Genomic DNA, 14662 nt, shown 5'->3' on the forward strand with positions numbered 1-14662 from the left:
TTTGGAAAGAGTTTGCAAAAAGAAAAAAATCCATTTTTTAAAGCCTCTAAAGCAGGCTCCTCCTCAACTTGAAGTAGGTACTTTTGATAAAAAAAAAAGCTAAATAAAAACTTCAATTACTTTTACTTACTTAAAATATGGTTTTCGTTGTTGCTTGATTTCGTATATTCAGGCTTATTTAACTCACTTGTTGCTGGTTTACAGTCTTTTAGTCCTCTCTCTCTCTCTCTCTCTCTCGCTTATGTTCACTTATTTTTTCACTTTGCATAAAAAAATGTATAACTGTTTTGTACCGTTATATAAGTTTCTTGCACAACAATGGAATACGTTTCTTTCGAACACAAAATGCAATCACTTTCAATTTTCCCAACAAATCACTTCATTCACTCATTCACGAAACGCTCATTAAATTCTTCTTCAAACGCACTAAACGCCACGACTTTACCGCATTAACACTTTCAGGGCACTGAGACACGTTTTCCAAATGGAATGGGGCTGTTTTTTCTTTAATTCAAAACTTCACTTGGTTCCTCACGAATCGCTAAGTGTAAATCTTTTTCTTCTTGCACAAAATTTGCCAATTCCGATTTCAGTTCAAATTCACTTGAATTGCTTTTCTCTGGCTGTATTGAAGTTGTTAGCAAAAAATATCTTTAAAACTATTTTAAGGATGCTTTGCATATGTCGAGTTCATGCTAATCTTTTTGTTTTTTTTATTTTTGTTATTTTCGTTGGTTTTTTCTTGCTTTTTTGTCACATCTAAGATTCCAATTCACTTTTACAGAATTAGATTTAGAATTTTCGTAATTTGAATTGCTTGACTTTTTCTTCATTTGGCATTTCCTTCAACTATTCCTTTGCTATCTCTCCTTTCCTCTGCTCTGCTCTTTACGATTCTTTACATTCCCATCGACAACTGTCTGGTTCGAGTTGTGTGGGCAAACTGAAGGCAAGTGAAGATGTCCATGTCCACTTGTGTCTACGCGCTACACTCTCACCTCTTCACTTTCACGCAGAGAAATTCGTTCTGCTTCCCCCAATCTGGGCTCCACAAAAAATGCAATGCAACTAAATGAAAACATAAATTTTTCATACCAATTTCAAACAAGCACACTACATTTGTACCCGTGTATACATATGGTATGTATGTATGCATGCATGCAGAGGTGCGTGTCGATGTGTAGCATCGCGTTCATTTGTTTTACAGAAATTGTTGCGGCTAAAAATAGTGTTACGCATACGACATGTTGAACGCAATCGGACGCAGCGAAGACAACGGACTCTGCGGCCGCTGTGTGAAAAAACAAATAAACACACTTTAGCGGTGAGCGGCGTATTGCAGGCATTTAAAATGGTCACTGCTGGCACTTGGCTTCATCCAATAAATGAAAAATACAACTTCCCACTGACGCGATTTTAATTGCTACAAAAAATAGTAATAGGGAAGTAATTCATTTGGCAAAAATAATGTGAAAATTTGCAAAGAGCAAAAATGCATAAAAAAGAAAAGTTCGTTAAAAACCTTAAATAAGTAGTAACTTATAATTGCCAAATGAAAATATGGATGCAAATATCTTCTTTTTTTGTGCTAATTTTTTTTTTTGCCTTGATTTCTGACAGAGTAGGTGATTAGCCTGCCGCTACCAGTCCTAAATAGTGGGAGTGCCTACATGTCGTTGCTTAAGAACAACGCCTTCTTACTGCTTGGAGCGCCGTCTGTGTCTGACATTTTTTGTCCGGTGCACAGATGGTTGAGGGCTTCGCTAAATTTGGTGTGTCTGCGCTATTACCGCGGTGATTTCTAGTGAGAAATAACACTGCCTACTTTTTGACGCTTGTTTGTTAGTGAAAACTTGTAGGAAATACATTCTTGATGCCTACTTTTTGGCGTTATATTTCCTTGGTGCCTACTATTTGGGGCGTTTTTTTGGTGTCTACTTTTTGGCGCTTATTTCCGTTTCCTGGCTAGTGCTTGTGCGTGCTATAAGGTGCTATCCATTTCGGCGTCGGATTTATTGGTATTGCCTTGCGGTAATTTTTGCCGTTGCTGCGGTCCTGAAATCGCTGCGTTTGTGCGGGTGATAAACGCTCGGAGTAGTGCGCGTTGTTGTCACGGTTTGTGTCCGGCGTTTATCTACACCGGTCGACCCTTCTCCGTTTTTTGTAAAATTTGTCTATTTGTATTCTCTGCAAATGTTGTGAATTTATTTAGATATATATTCTCTCTCTCTCTCTCTCTTTCATTCTCTCTCGGTTCTCTCCCTCTTTCTTTGTCTGCCTTGAAAGTTTCACTTCCGTTATGTGTACTACGCTACACGCACTTTTTTTTTGTTTTTTTTTTTAACAGGGAAAGTAGGTAAATTTAGTAAAGTGCGAGGACCCTGCTTTGCGTGGGCTCATATGCAACAGAATTTGATTGTTTTTTTTTCAAGTCCGTTCTTTTCTTAATTTTAAATATTCAAATTTAAAATGAAAACAATTGTAAAATTTAATGGAATGAAATAAAATACTCATATACTTGAAACAGAACAGAATGAACAGCTACTATTAAATGATATTAAAGGAATCAATGTTAGGTTAGATATATCTGGCTGATCTGAATACATCTCACATAGACTACAAGGGTCCGCAGTATTAACAGTGTTGTTGAGAACGTGTTAAACATAGTTCGTGGCAAGTTTTAATAAACAGCTGAAACATTTGTCAACAATATGCTTCAGAGATGCAAAGTATACCGATCCCAGGAAGTTGTAACGAGTTCTGCTTAGAGCCATAGATAATCTTAGAGCAGGACAACGGCAATAGAAGTGTTCTAACTTACCCCTTTCTTCTTCGCATAAGCTGCATGCGTCGTTCTGGTCCAATATATGAATTAAAAAACTATGGAATTGAAAGACAATGAAACGGAATGAAACGATAAATAGTTGCTATCTTTAATTTCATTGTAGACGATGACTTGGTAAAATCCGGACTGCCCAAAAATTTAGCTGAGTTTCTAGACGATTGTCTTTCACACTCACATTCTCTTACCAATGCATTCGCTCTCTTAAAAAATGGGCCAACAGCTTCTTTTTATTCAATATTTCTTGCAAGATGAGAGGCAATTTCGCATTCTACATATTTTAACAACTGAGAAGATCTTTGACAAACGACACTTTGAGAGAAGCGAGCATTTTCAGTTGTTCCTAAGGCGAATCTATTAAAGGTGGTATTGGTAAATCAGCTGAGTTGTTTTTTTCTTTCGCCGTGTCCATGTGGCTATCAGCTCAGAATGAAACAAGGCGAATTCATTATTTATTTTCTAGTTTCTCAGTACTTTGCTTTGACAATCAAAAGTACAAAAAGTTGTTGTTGGCCTAGTGCCACCACCTTTAATGAATGTGCCTTGGTTGTTCCCTTAACAGTGGCATCTAGAAAATTCAATTGCCTTGCTTGCTCATAGTTGTCAATTCAAGTAATTTATGACAAGTCATACGTGTGAGAAAATAGAAACACTACAGTTATGAAGAACTAAGTGCTGTAGACTATGGAACCTCCTGCTGTTTGTCCATATGCGTCACAATTTTATTGTGCATTAAAGTTTTCATAATTTAGTCCTGGGTTCATCCAACTTATGAAAAAAATTATATAAAACTACATTTACCATTAATATTGTATTTAATGGCGCATATTTTTGTGGAACATTTTAACCAAGGCGCATTCATTAAAGGTGGTGGCACTAGACCAACAACAATGGTTTGGTTATTAGAAAAGTACAAAACAAAAAATGAATTCGCCTTGCTTTATTCTGTGCTGACAACCACATGAACACAGCGAAAGAAAAAAACCAAATCAGCTGTTTTACCAACACCACTTTTAAGAGATGCGCCTTGATTTTAACCCAATATTTCTTACTCGTGTTTGTCATTTTGATATTTATTAAAAAAAAACCGAAAATATGAAGTTTGTAGAGTTGATTGGGAGTGTACATATCCCACAAAGATATTCTCTGTATAATTTCAGTAAAGGTCTTCTCAGACAGAGACAGTACTTGGCACACACTTAGCTCATCTAACTTTCATTTCGGGCGAATATTTAAAGGTGTTAGCTTACGCAAATAAGCAAAAATAAATTGCAACCTTGAAAGTTAACATAAAGCGCATTTTATTACCCTTTAACTTCCTTGTGAAAGCTTTTCGCCGCGAAAATGGATTTTAATTTTTGCGGCGTATCAGTTTTTAGCGGCAGGCTAATCACCTAACCTGTCAGAAATCAAATAGATTAACGTAACCAAAGCAAGACAAATGCCATGTCGAGGGCCTCTGCTCCCGAGAGGAGTGAACAAGGAAACAAACTTTTAAAATTCATCACTCAACTTTAAACTTTAAAGAAAAAAATTGTATTTACTCTCGTAAAATATAAATTGAACAAATATAACAACCAATCAAAAAGCAGAGTATGGAAAGGAATAATTGGCTGAATAGCAAAAAATAAAAATGTGACCAGAAATTGCTACCCCTGCATAAAAACCAAAGAACGTATAGAGAAAAAAATTCGAATAGGAAATTCCATCAAGCCGAAAATTAATTTAGTTTGCCCGAATTTGCCCAGTTAGAATTTTCAAAAAATAGATTTATTTTTTATTTTATTTTCTTAATGTACAAATATTTAAGAATATACACAGAAAATTTAATATCGTTCCGGTAAATATTTTCGATTCGAAGTTACACGCAAATTTGAAAAGGCGTTCAGAGTGCTTGAAAGTGCTTTTCAAGCTCTAAACGCTCTAAACGCGTTTTTTCAGAATGATGTTTTCAAAGTCTGTGACCAACATTACTCGAAAACGGCTAAACCGATTAGTCTCAAATTTTAACCCGAGCTTCTTAAATATATTTTTTATTAATTACCCGCAGATTTTTCCCCACCGATGAATATATTTTTTATAAACAATTTAAGGCCGAAATTTTGGTCAAAAATCGATTTTTTTTTTGTTTTTTGTTTTTGAGAAACCGCCATTTTGTCATAAAAATTTATTTTGCTTATTCCTTCGATTAATTTCTAGATTTAACATTACTTTAACGAAATCTGTTTGGCTTTTTAATTTCAGAAAAGCCAGTTCAGAGATATAGAGGTCACCGCAAAACGTATTTTTTGAGAGGACCTCCCAAATAAATATTTTTACTAATGCTAAGGAAAAGTCTGGAAAATTCGCTTTTTTCGGCCTTCTAACTGTATATAAAACCCCTTAAGCATTTCCTTATATTTTTTCTAAATTAATTCAGATTACTGTCAGAATGTTATTTTAGTATTACTAGTAGTATTTATTGCAAGTAAAAGTAAAATATTCACAATTTTGATAATTTCCTATTCTAATATTAACAAATTTCTAATATTAAGATAATTTAACGACAACGGCATGAGCCGTCTGTCGATTTATTTTTCGTGCAAAACAATTATCCGGTTCTCGGCTTTTAAAACCAGTTAACATTTTTTTTTTCAATTAATTCTAATATTTTAGTATTAGAGAATAATTTATTTTGATATTGCAGTTGCATTAGTAATAGTAGTGAGTCTATTTGTTTTCTATTTTGTGCATATTTATTTATGAACTATTCGTACTTTTTTTTAACAACTACATTCATTCATTTACAGAAATAACTTTATAAGATATTTTTTGGCCCATGGACCCAGCGAAAGCAACCTTGCAGAATTTACAATTTTTCGTCAACTAAATGGCAACTCTGCCAGGTTTTGAGGACGCCATAGCCATCTCGCTTTCACTAATGCACGCATTTTCAACTGTCAAAGGTTTTGTTACTCATCACCGTCGCAGAAAATCAACTCGCCGCGTGAAAAGCCGCTGTTGCTAATTTAATAAATATTCCTCAAATAAACCAGTGTATTCTCTTTTGATTAATTAAATATGGTAAGCGAGCGTGGAAATTAATATTAAATAATAAACTTTTGTAGGAAAAATAACTATTTGCTATGAAAGCGAAATTTATATACAGAGTAGAGCCGAGTCAGATGTTTAGTGTGTTTTGAGGTTTCTACGAAATTGATCGCAATTAAAAAATATAAAAAGCGTTAAAATGTTACGTTGTCGATAACTACAAACTCTTTTTATACTTACTAATTGAATGCAATTAAAGAAAATTCGAGTGTTTTTCAAGCCAACATAACCTCCAAAGTATCTTGTCGCACGCACTCGTACATATGACAGCTGTGTGTTTAGAGCGGCGGATGTCTTGCACGATGACAACACCCTTTCAAACATTTGAGTCATGCGGTCTCCACAACAGCAAAAATTTTATAATGGCTACATTTTGTTTGTTTTCAGCAACCGCAAATCGTGCTTTTGAAGGAGGGTACCGATACCTCGCAGGGCAAACCCCAGCTCATATCGAACATCAATGCCTGTCAATCGATTGTGGATGCTGTGCGCACCACTCTTGGTCCGCGCGGTATGGACAAGTTGATAGTTGACTCCAGTGGAAAGGCAACTATTTCAAACGATGGAGCCACCATTATGAAGCTATTGGATATTGTGCATCCAGCTGCTAAGACACTGGTCGACATTGCCAAGTCTCAAGATGCTGAGGTAATTAAAATTCAGTGAAATATGACAGATTTATGTTTATAATTTTTTGTGTTCTTAGGTGGGTGATGGCACCACTTCTGTTGTTCTCCTGGCTGGGGAAATCTTGAAGCAAGTTAAACCATTCGTTGAGGAAGGTGTGCACGCTCGCATTATAATCAAAGCTATTCGCAAAGCAGTACAGTTATGTATGGCGAAAATTAATGAAATGGCTGTGCATGTCGTAGCACAATCCAAGGAACAGCAACGTGCCTTATTGGAGAAATGCGCTGCCACAGCAATGTCTTCGAAACTGATACACCAACAGAAAGATTTCTTCTCAAAAATGGTTGTGGATGCCGTACTGTCTTTAGATGAGTTGTTGCCTTTGAATATGATTGGTATCAAAAAGGTTACTGGTGGATCGTTAGAGGAATCTGAACTTGTTTCTGGTGTCGCTTTCAAAAAGACTTTTTCATATGCGGGCTTCGAAATGGCGCCAAAATCTTACAAAAATTGTAAAATCGCCCTATTAAATATTGAATTGGAATTGAAAGCCGAGCGTGATAATGCCGAAATACGAGTAGATAATGTGAAGGAATACCAGAAAGTGGTTGATGCTGAGTGGCAAATTCTGTACAATAAACTAGCTAAGATTCATGAATCTGGTGCCAATGTTGTGCTATCGAAACTTCCTATTGGTGATGTTGCCACACAGTATTTCGCAGATCGCGACTTGTTCTGCGCCGGTCGAGTGCCTGAAGAAGATTTGAAGCGTACAATGAAGGCTTGTGGTGGTGCCGTAATGACCACCGCCAATGACATAAACGCAAATGTATTGGGCAAATGTGACTATTTCGAGGAGCGACAAGTCGGCGGTGAACGTTTTAACATCTTCCAAGGTATATTAAAATCGTTAAATTAATATGTTAACAAAATTAAATAATGAATTGTACATAAAGGTTGTCCCAATGCCAGAACGTGTACATTGATTCTGCGTGGAGGCGCTGAACAATTTCTAGAAGAAACTGAACGTTCATTGCATGACGCTATTATGATTGTGCGACGCACAATAAAGCATGATTCCGTGGTTGCTGGTGAGTAGTCCGAATATTATTAGAATAAGAATAGTGAAAGGTTTTCGCTTTGGTCCAAATGGTTAGGTTTTTCACCCTCCATTCATTGCAACAATAAGCGCCGTATGGAGCTGGTTTGTGCTGACCGTATCAGGCCGAAATATCTACTTATCGCAATAGCGCCTGTTTATCATCAGAGTGGCTTATAAAATACGCAAATCTCTTTTGGTTGTGCCCTCTCAATAAGTACTTAGCATCCAGTTCGATGCCAGCTTAGTTTAGCTCTTCGCTTCGAAGCTCATCCTTGATGGTATGTTGTCGCATAGCATGGAATTACTTTACTATAACTAAAAAAAATTTAAATATGAAAGAGAAAATATTACTTGTGGTCAATCAGCGTTTATTCAAAGGTTATAACCATTCCAAATGAAAGAAACTAAATATAATGCAGTTGAGTAGACATTTTTCGCTAAAAATTTAAGGAACTGAAAAATGAGTACTACGAAAAACGTAAACGTGAAATTCAACAATTTTCAAGCATTTATAATATTTTGTATTTTAATAATTGTTTAAATTTATGAGGATTTAGTCTATAGGTCAATATTTTGTGACACCTGGAGACGCGCGAGTTCACCAGGGATAGCAATGTTTTTGTCACTAAGGTAAAGCGTGCAGGGCAATGGACCACAATAAACACTCCTTTTCATCTTATAAAGTAAAACTTTTCAATATCACCGATAGGGTTCTATCCACAATTTGCGGTAGGTCAATACCATGAACCGATAACTATAGTTGATGTAAAGTGCCTAATTTTCATGCTGTGTTGGCCATCTTGAGCTACTTAATAAATCCGTGGTGTACTCTTGGAAAAGCTAAGTTTTTTTTTTAAACAAATTCTAAAGAAAACGGTTCAAAAGCGTAGAAATTACAATTTTTACTAAATACAGTTTATGTTGTGCCGCAAACGTAGACAAAAGATAGCGATAAGTTTTTTCATGTCCCAAAAGGCAATATGAAAAGAAGGGATTTGGTAAAATCGTGTGGCACTTCGTGGAAACCAGGCGAAAAAGTTTGCGTGTTTCACTTTTCGGCAACGGATTTCGGTAAAGTTGTCTAATGATGCCTTTCCGATCGAACTTTTGCATTCCTGGATTGAGCCCCAGATTGTCCATGCTTTGGTTGACGTTTCTGCTAAAACACAGTAAATCCTTTTTTTTAATTAAGTGTAGTTTTATTTAAACGAATTTTGATTAAAATCATATAATGATTGTCGTGTGTTCCACCTGGAAAAAGAATTGTCTCATCTTGAGGAACGACTTGTGAAACTTGATGAATTCAAATCCCACGCCATTCAAATACTTTCTGAGGGGTAGATTAAAAAGTTGGAAGACCCAACCAAAACAATTCATTCGACTTGGGACTATATGGCACGGGCAATATCCGAATTTCGTACATGGATAAACATAGGTGTTCTAAGAATGGAAAAAATATATTACATTTTTTGTGGGAAAATTATTGTTTTTAAGTCATAGGTTGTCAAAGCTTTTATGAAACGTACCGAAATTTACAGAAATTGCTAAAGTTCAACAGTTAAGCTGAAAATACTAAATTAAGTTACTTGATAATTGTTTGTCAAACTACGAGCTTTTGCACTGAGGATATTAATCTTTTCAAAAGGGGGATAAACTTATGCCCCTCTTTCCCCTACATCCACATCCATCAATGGATTAAGTCCGAAATCAGTTGTCAAACTTTACACAACCTTTTACTATTGAATCATTAGTCCACACGAATTCAAAGTAAGGTAGTAGACGTAGGGAAGGTGCTTAGAAAGAGTAATTTAAAAATTTAATTGATAGTACAAAGCGAAATATACACTAAAACAGACATATTTTAAAAGCTTGTAAATGATTTATAAAACGCAAAAAAAAATAATGTTTTTATTATACCACAAAAAATAGAAATAAAAGAATTTTTTTTTTTTTTTTTTTTTTTTTTTTTTGTTAATTTTATATTGATTAAATAAAAATGCATAGCGCTTCATATGAGGCGATTCCTATAAAAAAAGTCAAATATTGCTATAACTAACAAAATATTGTGGCATATTCTTCTTGTTCTTCTTAATTGGCGCGATAACCGTTTACGATATTTTGGCCGAATTTAACAAAACGCGCCAGACGTTTTTTCTCGTGCTAACCGGCGCCATTTGGACACACCAAGTGAAGCCACGTCCTTCTCCACCTGATTTTTCCAACGCAGAGGAGGCCTTTTTCTTCCTGTGCCACCACCAGCATCTGCATCGAATACTTTCAGAGCCGGAGCTTTTGTATCCATTCGGACGACATCACCCAGTCAACGAAACCACTGGCTCTTCATTCGCTGCGCTATGTCTATGTCATCGTAAAGCTCATACAGCTCATCGTTCCATCCCCTGCGATAGTCGCCGTTGCCAACGTGCAGAGGTCAAAAAATCTTGCGCGGAATCTTTCTCTCAAACAATCCAAGCGACGCTTCGTCGGATATTGCCATCGTCCACGCTTATGCGCCATACGTTAGGACGGGCATGATGAGAGCCTTGTAGAGTGTTAGATTTGTTCGTCGAAAGAGGACTTTACTACTTATTTGCCTACTTAGTCCAAAGTAGCACTTGTTGGCAAGAGAGACTCTACGTTGGATTTCAAGGCTAGTATTGTTATCGGTGTTAATGCTAGTTCCTAAATATACGAAGTCTTTTACAACCTCAGGGAGTGCGCCGACTGTTTGTTTGAAGACAGGAGGTATTTCGTTTTGTCCTCGTTCACCACCAGACGCATTCGCTTTGCCTTTTTATCCAGTTTGGCATATTATCGAGAGAAAAAGAATGTAAAAAAAAATTATATGTAGAAAATATGCATCTGGTACCCAAAAATGTAATGGGTGCGTATTTCAAAGAATTTCTAAAGCCGCTTTTAATCAGACAAATAACCGTAACCACTGTCAAAAACCTTTTTTTATTCGATTTGGCATAGAATTGATAGTCCGACGGCAGGTTTCTGTGGGAGTGGCCTAGCATAGTTCTTTGATTTTCTGCCATAAATCGTTCATTGTTTTTTAATGTTTCCTTCTCCATTCTCTTCTTTAAATGGCCCCCAAAGGTTTTCAATGGGGTTTAGGTCGGTTAACTGGCTTGACCAATCCATAACTTTAACATTATTTTGTAAAAACCATGCACGCACTAACATTGAGTAGTGTTTTGCATAAAAAGCCACCGAAGTGGCATATTTTCTTCATCAAATGGTAGCACCACTTCTTGAAGTATGTCCTTGTAAATAAATTTATCCATTTTATTGCTTATGAGGTGAATAGGTTCCTACTCCATACCAAGAAAAGCATCACTAAATGTTTTTTTAACCGCGGTGAGAACTCTCATGCTTTAGGACGTCTGACATGTCGCGCAGCATCATTTCCAAATAAATTTGTCTATTTTTGTTTCTTGGCTCCAAAGTATGTTATACCATTTTTCCATACCCTCTGGTCCACACCATGTTTTGTGCTCTTGAGCAAAACTTTTCCTCTTCCATAAATTTGCTTGTTTCAGCAAGGGAACCTTACGAGCTAGTTCGCTTGGTAGGTTTATGTTGTGCAATCGATACCGTACAGTTCCTGCATTGATGTAAGAATTGTTGCCAGTTGTTTCGTATAAGTAACTGGAAAAATATAAATCTGTATGTGTAAAACAGGCATGATTAAATTGGTAATCTTCAATGTATTATTACAATTTGAAGTGAAAAAACATTGAACTTTTTATATTTGTTTATAAATGTTTCATAGATTTTTATTATATTTTAAAAAGTTTTATATTTATTAGGTGACTTCATAGAACACTTCATTCATTGTTATAATTTTGCGTATTATAACTGGCATATAACGAAATGTTTCGAACTTTGTAACAAAATTTTTAATACTTTTAACCTTTTAATTTTTGGCTTTTTACTTCATATGCAGTTGTTAGGCCATTGAATTTTAGAATAATGAAGGGTAAGCTTCATGAGACTACAAAATACCGTTGATTTTTGACAATTTTTTTCGCTGAGCTGTCAGGCCTTTTCTTCGTAGTATGTGCTCGATTTTTTTATAGAGGGAAAAAAAGCATAGTTAAGTTTACGAGAGTGGAGTGAAACATTTCTGGCTTAATAAATATACAAAAATTTAGTTTTAAATAACAAATTTTTTTATTTTTTGTTTTTATATTTAAATTTTTTTTTATTTAATTGAATTTTATTTATTTTAATATAATTTTATTATTTTATATCCTATTTATATGCTCGATTTTTTTATAGGGAACAAAAAGACTTTTTAAGTATACGTGGACGGAGTGAAACATTTCTGACTTGATAAATGCACTAAAGTTTTTTTTAAATTAACAATTTTTATTTTTTTTGTATTTTTTATATATATTTATTATTATATATATTATTATATTTTATATATATAATATTTAAAAAGTGCCACATGACAAATTAAAGTACATGACATAAGCTTTTATTTCGGCATAGGGAAAAAATTTTTTTATAAAAACTGTTCTGGGCAGATGGGGGTGTCCGGTTAGCGAAGAATGCCCCATATACATATATATACAATATTAAAATTTTGTTATTATATATACATACATATGTATATATAATTTTTTATTTTTTTCATTATTATTGTTTTTTTAATAATTCTTTCTTTTTTATTTTATTTTAATTTTATTCAAAAAACTTTTTTTTACTTATTTTTTTTATATATTATATTTTTATATTTTTTATTATTATTGTTTATGGTTTTTTTAATAATTTTTTCTTTTTTAATTATTTTTTTTTAATTTTCTTTTTTTTAAATTTTTTAAATATATTTTTTTTTTATTACTAATATTTTTATTTTTTCATATTTCATTTTTAATAGTTTTATTTTTTGTTTGTAATATGTTATATATATATTTTTAAATTTTTTTTTTTTGATATAATATTATTTTTTTAAATTTTTTTCTTTTTTAATTATTGCTTTTTTCTTATTTTTTTTTTTAAATTATCATTTTTATTTTTTTTTTTTGCATATTCTTAATTTTTTATATTATTTCATTTTTTTTAATATTTTTCTATTTTTTATATTTTTTGCTATCTTCCTTATGATGACTTAAAAGGAGCCCTCTCGGCAATAGTCACCTTTAAATGATCAGTAGTGCAAGTCGTTTTCTTTTCGCCACCACGTTGTTCTGTGGATTTTTTGAGCTTAAGGGCATTTGCAACAAAAATTTCGGACCGTCCAAGTGACTCAGCGTCTCTCCGCTGTTGTTGCCATGCTGCTTTAGGAAGGGAAATAAGTGTTTTCTTTAAAAATAATGAATTTAAATAATTCTGATGTTTGAAGCACAAATTTTTCCTCAAAAATCTCTCGACCCCCCAATATTTTTATACATCCACAATCAGTTGTACTTCCTCTGAGTTTAAAAATACAGAAATGTAGATCATAACTAAGCGTTTACTATTACTTTTTTAATTTCAAAAATGCACAAATTTTACTTGCACAGTTATATCATTTCCTTTCATTCATCCACGCATATCTTTTATATTTTGTATTTCTTATTGTTGCTTGCAAACGATTTCTGCCTCTTCGGCGCGGGCGCTCAACGCCAACACAAAACAAAAGTAAATTTAACCGTTACGGAGCAACATTGCCAGCAATCGAAAAAAGGCATTAGCGAAATGGCGTGGAGCCCCGTTGGTGGCATGTCGTTTGCGATAGCAAACTTTAAGTGATTTATTTCTATTACAGTGCCATAACTCGTGTTTTCTTGCATGTCCAACTGCAGCGAGTGGCAAAAGGCACAGACAGTCAACTACAAATGTCAGCAAATGTGAATGTGGCGCGTTTTCTGTGGCATTAATATGGTTCAAATGCCTCGTACAGTTGTTGCTGACAACGTCAAGTTAGTTACATGATGTTAGTTGGTATTATTTTATTGTAAATGCAAAGAAACCGCTTAACTGTAGCGAAGTGAAAACTTTTTTAGTGTGCCCATTGCAATATCAAATCGTCTGTTTTTTGTTTTTCGATTTTCATTCAGCAGAAAATTTGCATAAGTCGCTGCATGCTATTTATTACGTTACTGCATCTAAAATAATGGGATTATTATATGATTGGGATTCTGGTGAAATTCCTTGCAAAACGTCTTTTTCTCAATATTTCTTATTAATTCGTACCCTTACGATTTCTTCTCATATGCACCCAATTGCAAAATTATACACATACCACAATTTTTTTTATAAAAGTATATTTACTACTGCAATAAAACCCATATAAACCACAGTTTCAAATTTTGTACACATTTTTTTTTTTTAATTGTTAGTTTGTGCGAGTTTTGTACAAAGTTTAGAGGTTTTAGTTATGAAACTATAAAAATATTGATAAAAAAAAAACAATACATCAAATTTTCCAACATTTCATTCTGGAAATTGCATTTCTGCATTTGGGTATGCAGTTTTATAGCCCATCCAATATTAGAATGAGATGTTTCAAGTGGCTCAAAATTGTGGTTGATTTTTGGCAGTTCTTTTTCGCTGAGGTCTTAGGCTTCTTCTTCCACATAAAAGGTTTCCGAACATGTGCTTTATATGGAAGAAAATTCGCAACAAGGCATCCAAAAATACTATCAAAAACCAACCCCATTTTGAGTGATTCCGCACCATTTTTTTTGCCACAACCTCGTTACCAACTTGTTTAACGGTTATTTACAGCATGACTATATCCAGGCTGTGCGGTTTAAGAACCTGATTAGTCTGTTGACGTTCAAGCCTGACAGTTGTTCGAGATTATCGAACAGTGGTTTGCCTAGGATTAATATTCTTTTCTTCCATAGACCAGGACAATCACAGAGGAAATGGAAAATCGTTTCCTTTTTCTCTGGTTGTTTACAACTGTGACTGTGTGTTGTGAGGGATGCCCATTTTGGCTACTTGTTCCCCGATAGACCTGAAGCCAGTTATCACTGCCGTGAGCCTGCAGGCATCCC

General features: G+C 34.4%; 2 protein-coding genes across 2 annotated transcripts in view; one reads left to right on the top strand and one right to left on the bottom strand.

Annotated features, from left to right (window-relative positions):
* The window catches only part of LOC129240671 (janus kinase and microtubule-interacting protein 2-like), a 90546-nt gene extending 89898 nt beyond the window's left edge, over positions 1 to 648 (bottom strand). The window contains exon 1 of the mRNA XM_054876640.1: positions 131 to 648. The gene's annotated coding sequence lies outside the window, so the exon portion shown is untranslated. The remainder of the gene's footprint in view (positions 1 to 130) is intronic.
* A 5121-nt stretch (positions 649 to 5769) lies between these two features.
* Positions 5770 to 14662, top strand: part of LOC129236225 (T-complex protein 1 subunit eta) — a 74628-nt gene continuing 65735 nt past the window's right edge. The window contains exons 1-4 of the mRNA XM_054870482.1: positions 5770 to 5905; positions 6320 to 6580; positions 6639 to 7458; positions 7519 to 7653. Coding sequence (XP_054726457.1) covers positions 5903 to 5905; positions 6320 to 6580; positions 6639 to 7458; positions 7519 to 7653 — 1219 coding nt within the window. The 5' untranslated portion in view covers positions 5770 to 5902. The remainder of the gene's footprint in view (positions 5906 to 6319; positions 6581 to 6638; positions 7459 to 7518; positions 7654 to 14662) is intronic.

Source organism: Anastrepha obliqua, chromosome 1 (assembly GCF_027943255.1).
Source record: "Anastrepha obliqua isolate idAnaObli1 chromosome 1, idAnaObli1_1.0, whole genome shotgun sequence".
NCBI lineage: Eukaryota > Metazoa > Arthropoda > Insecta > Diptera > Tephritidae > Anastrepha > Anastrepha obliqua.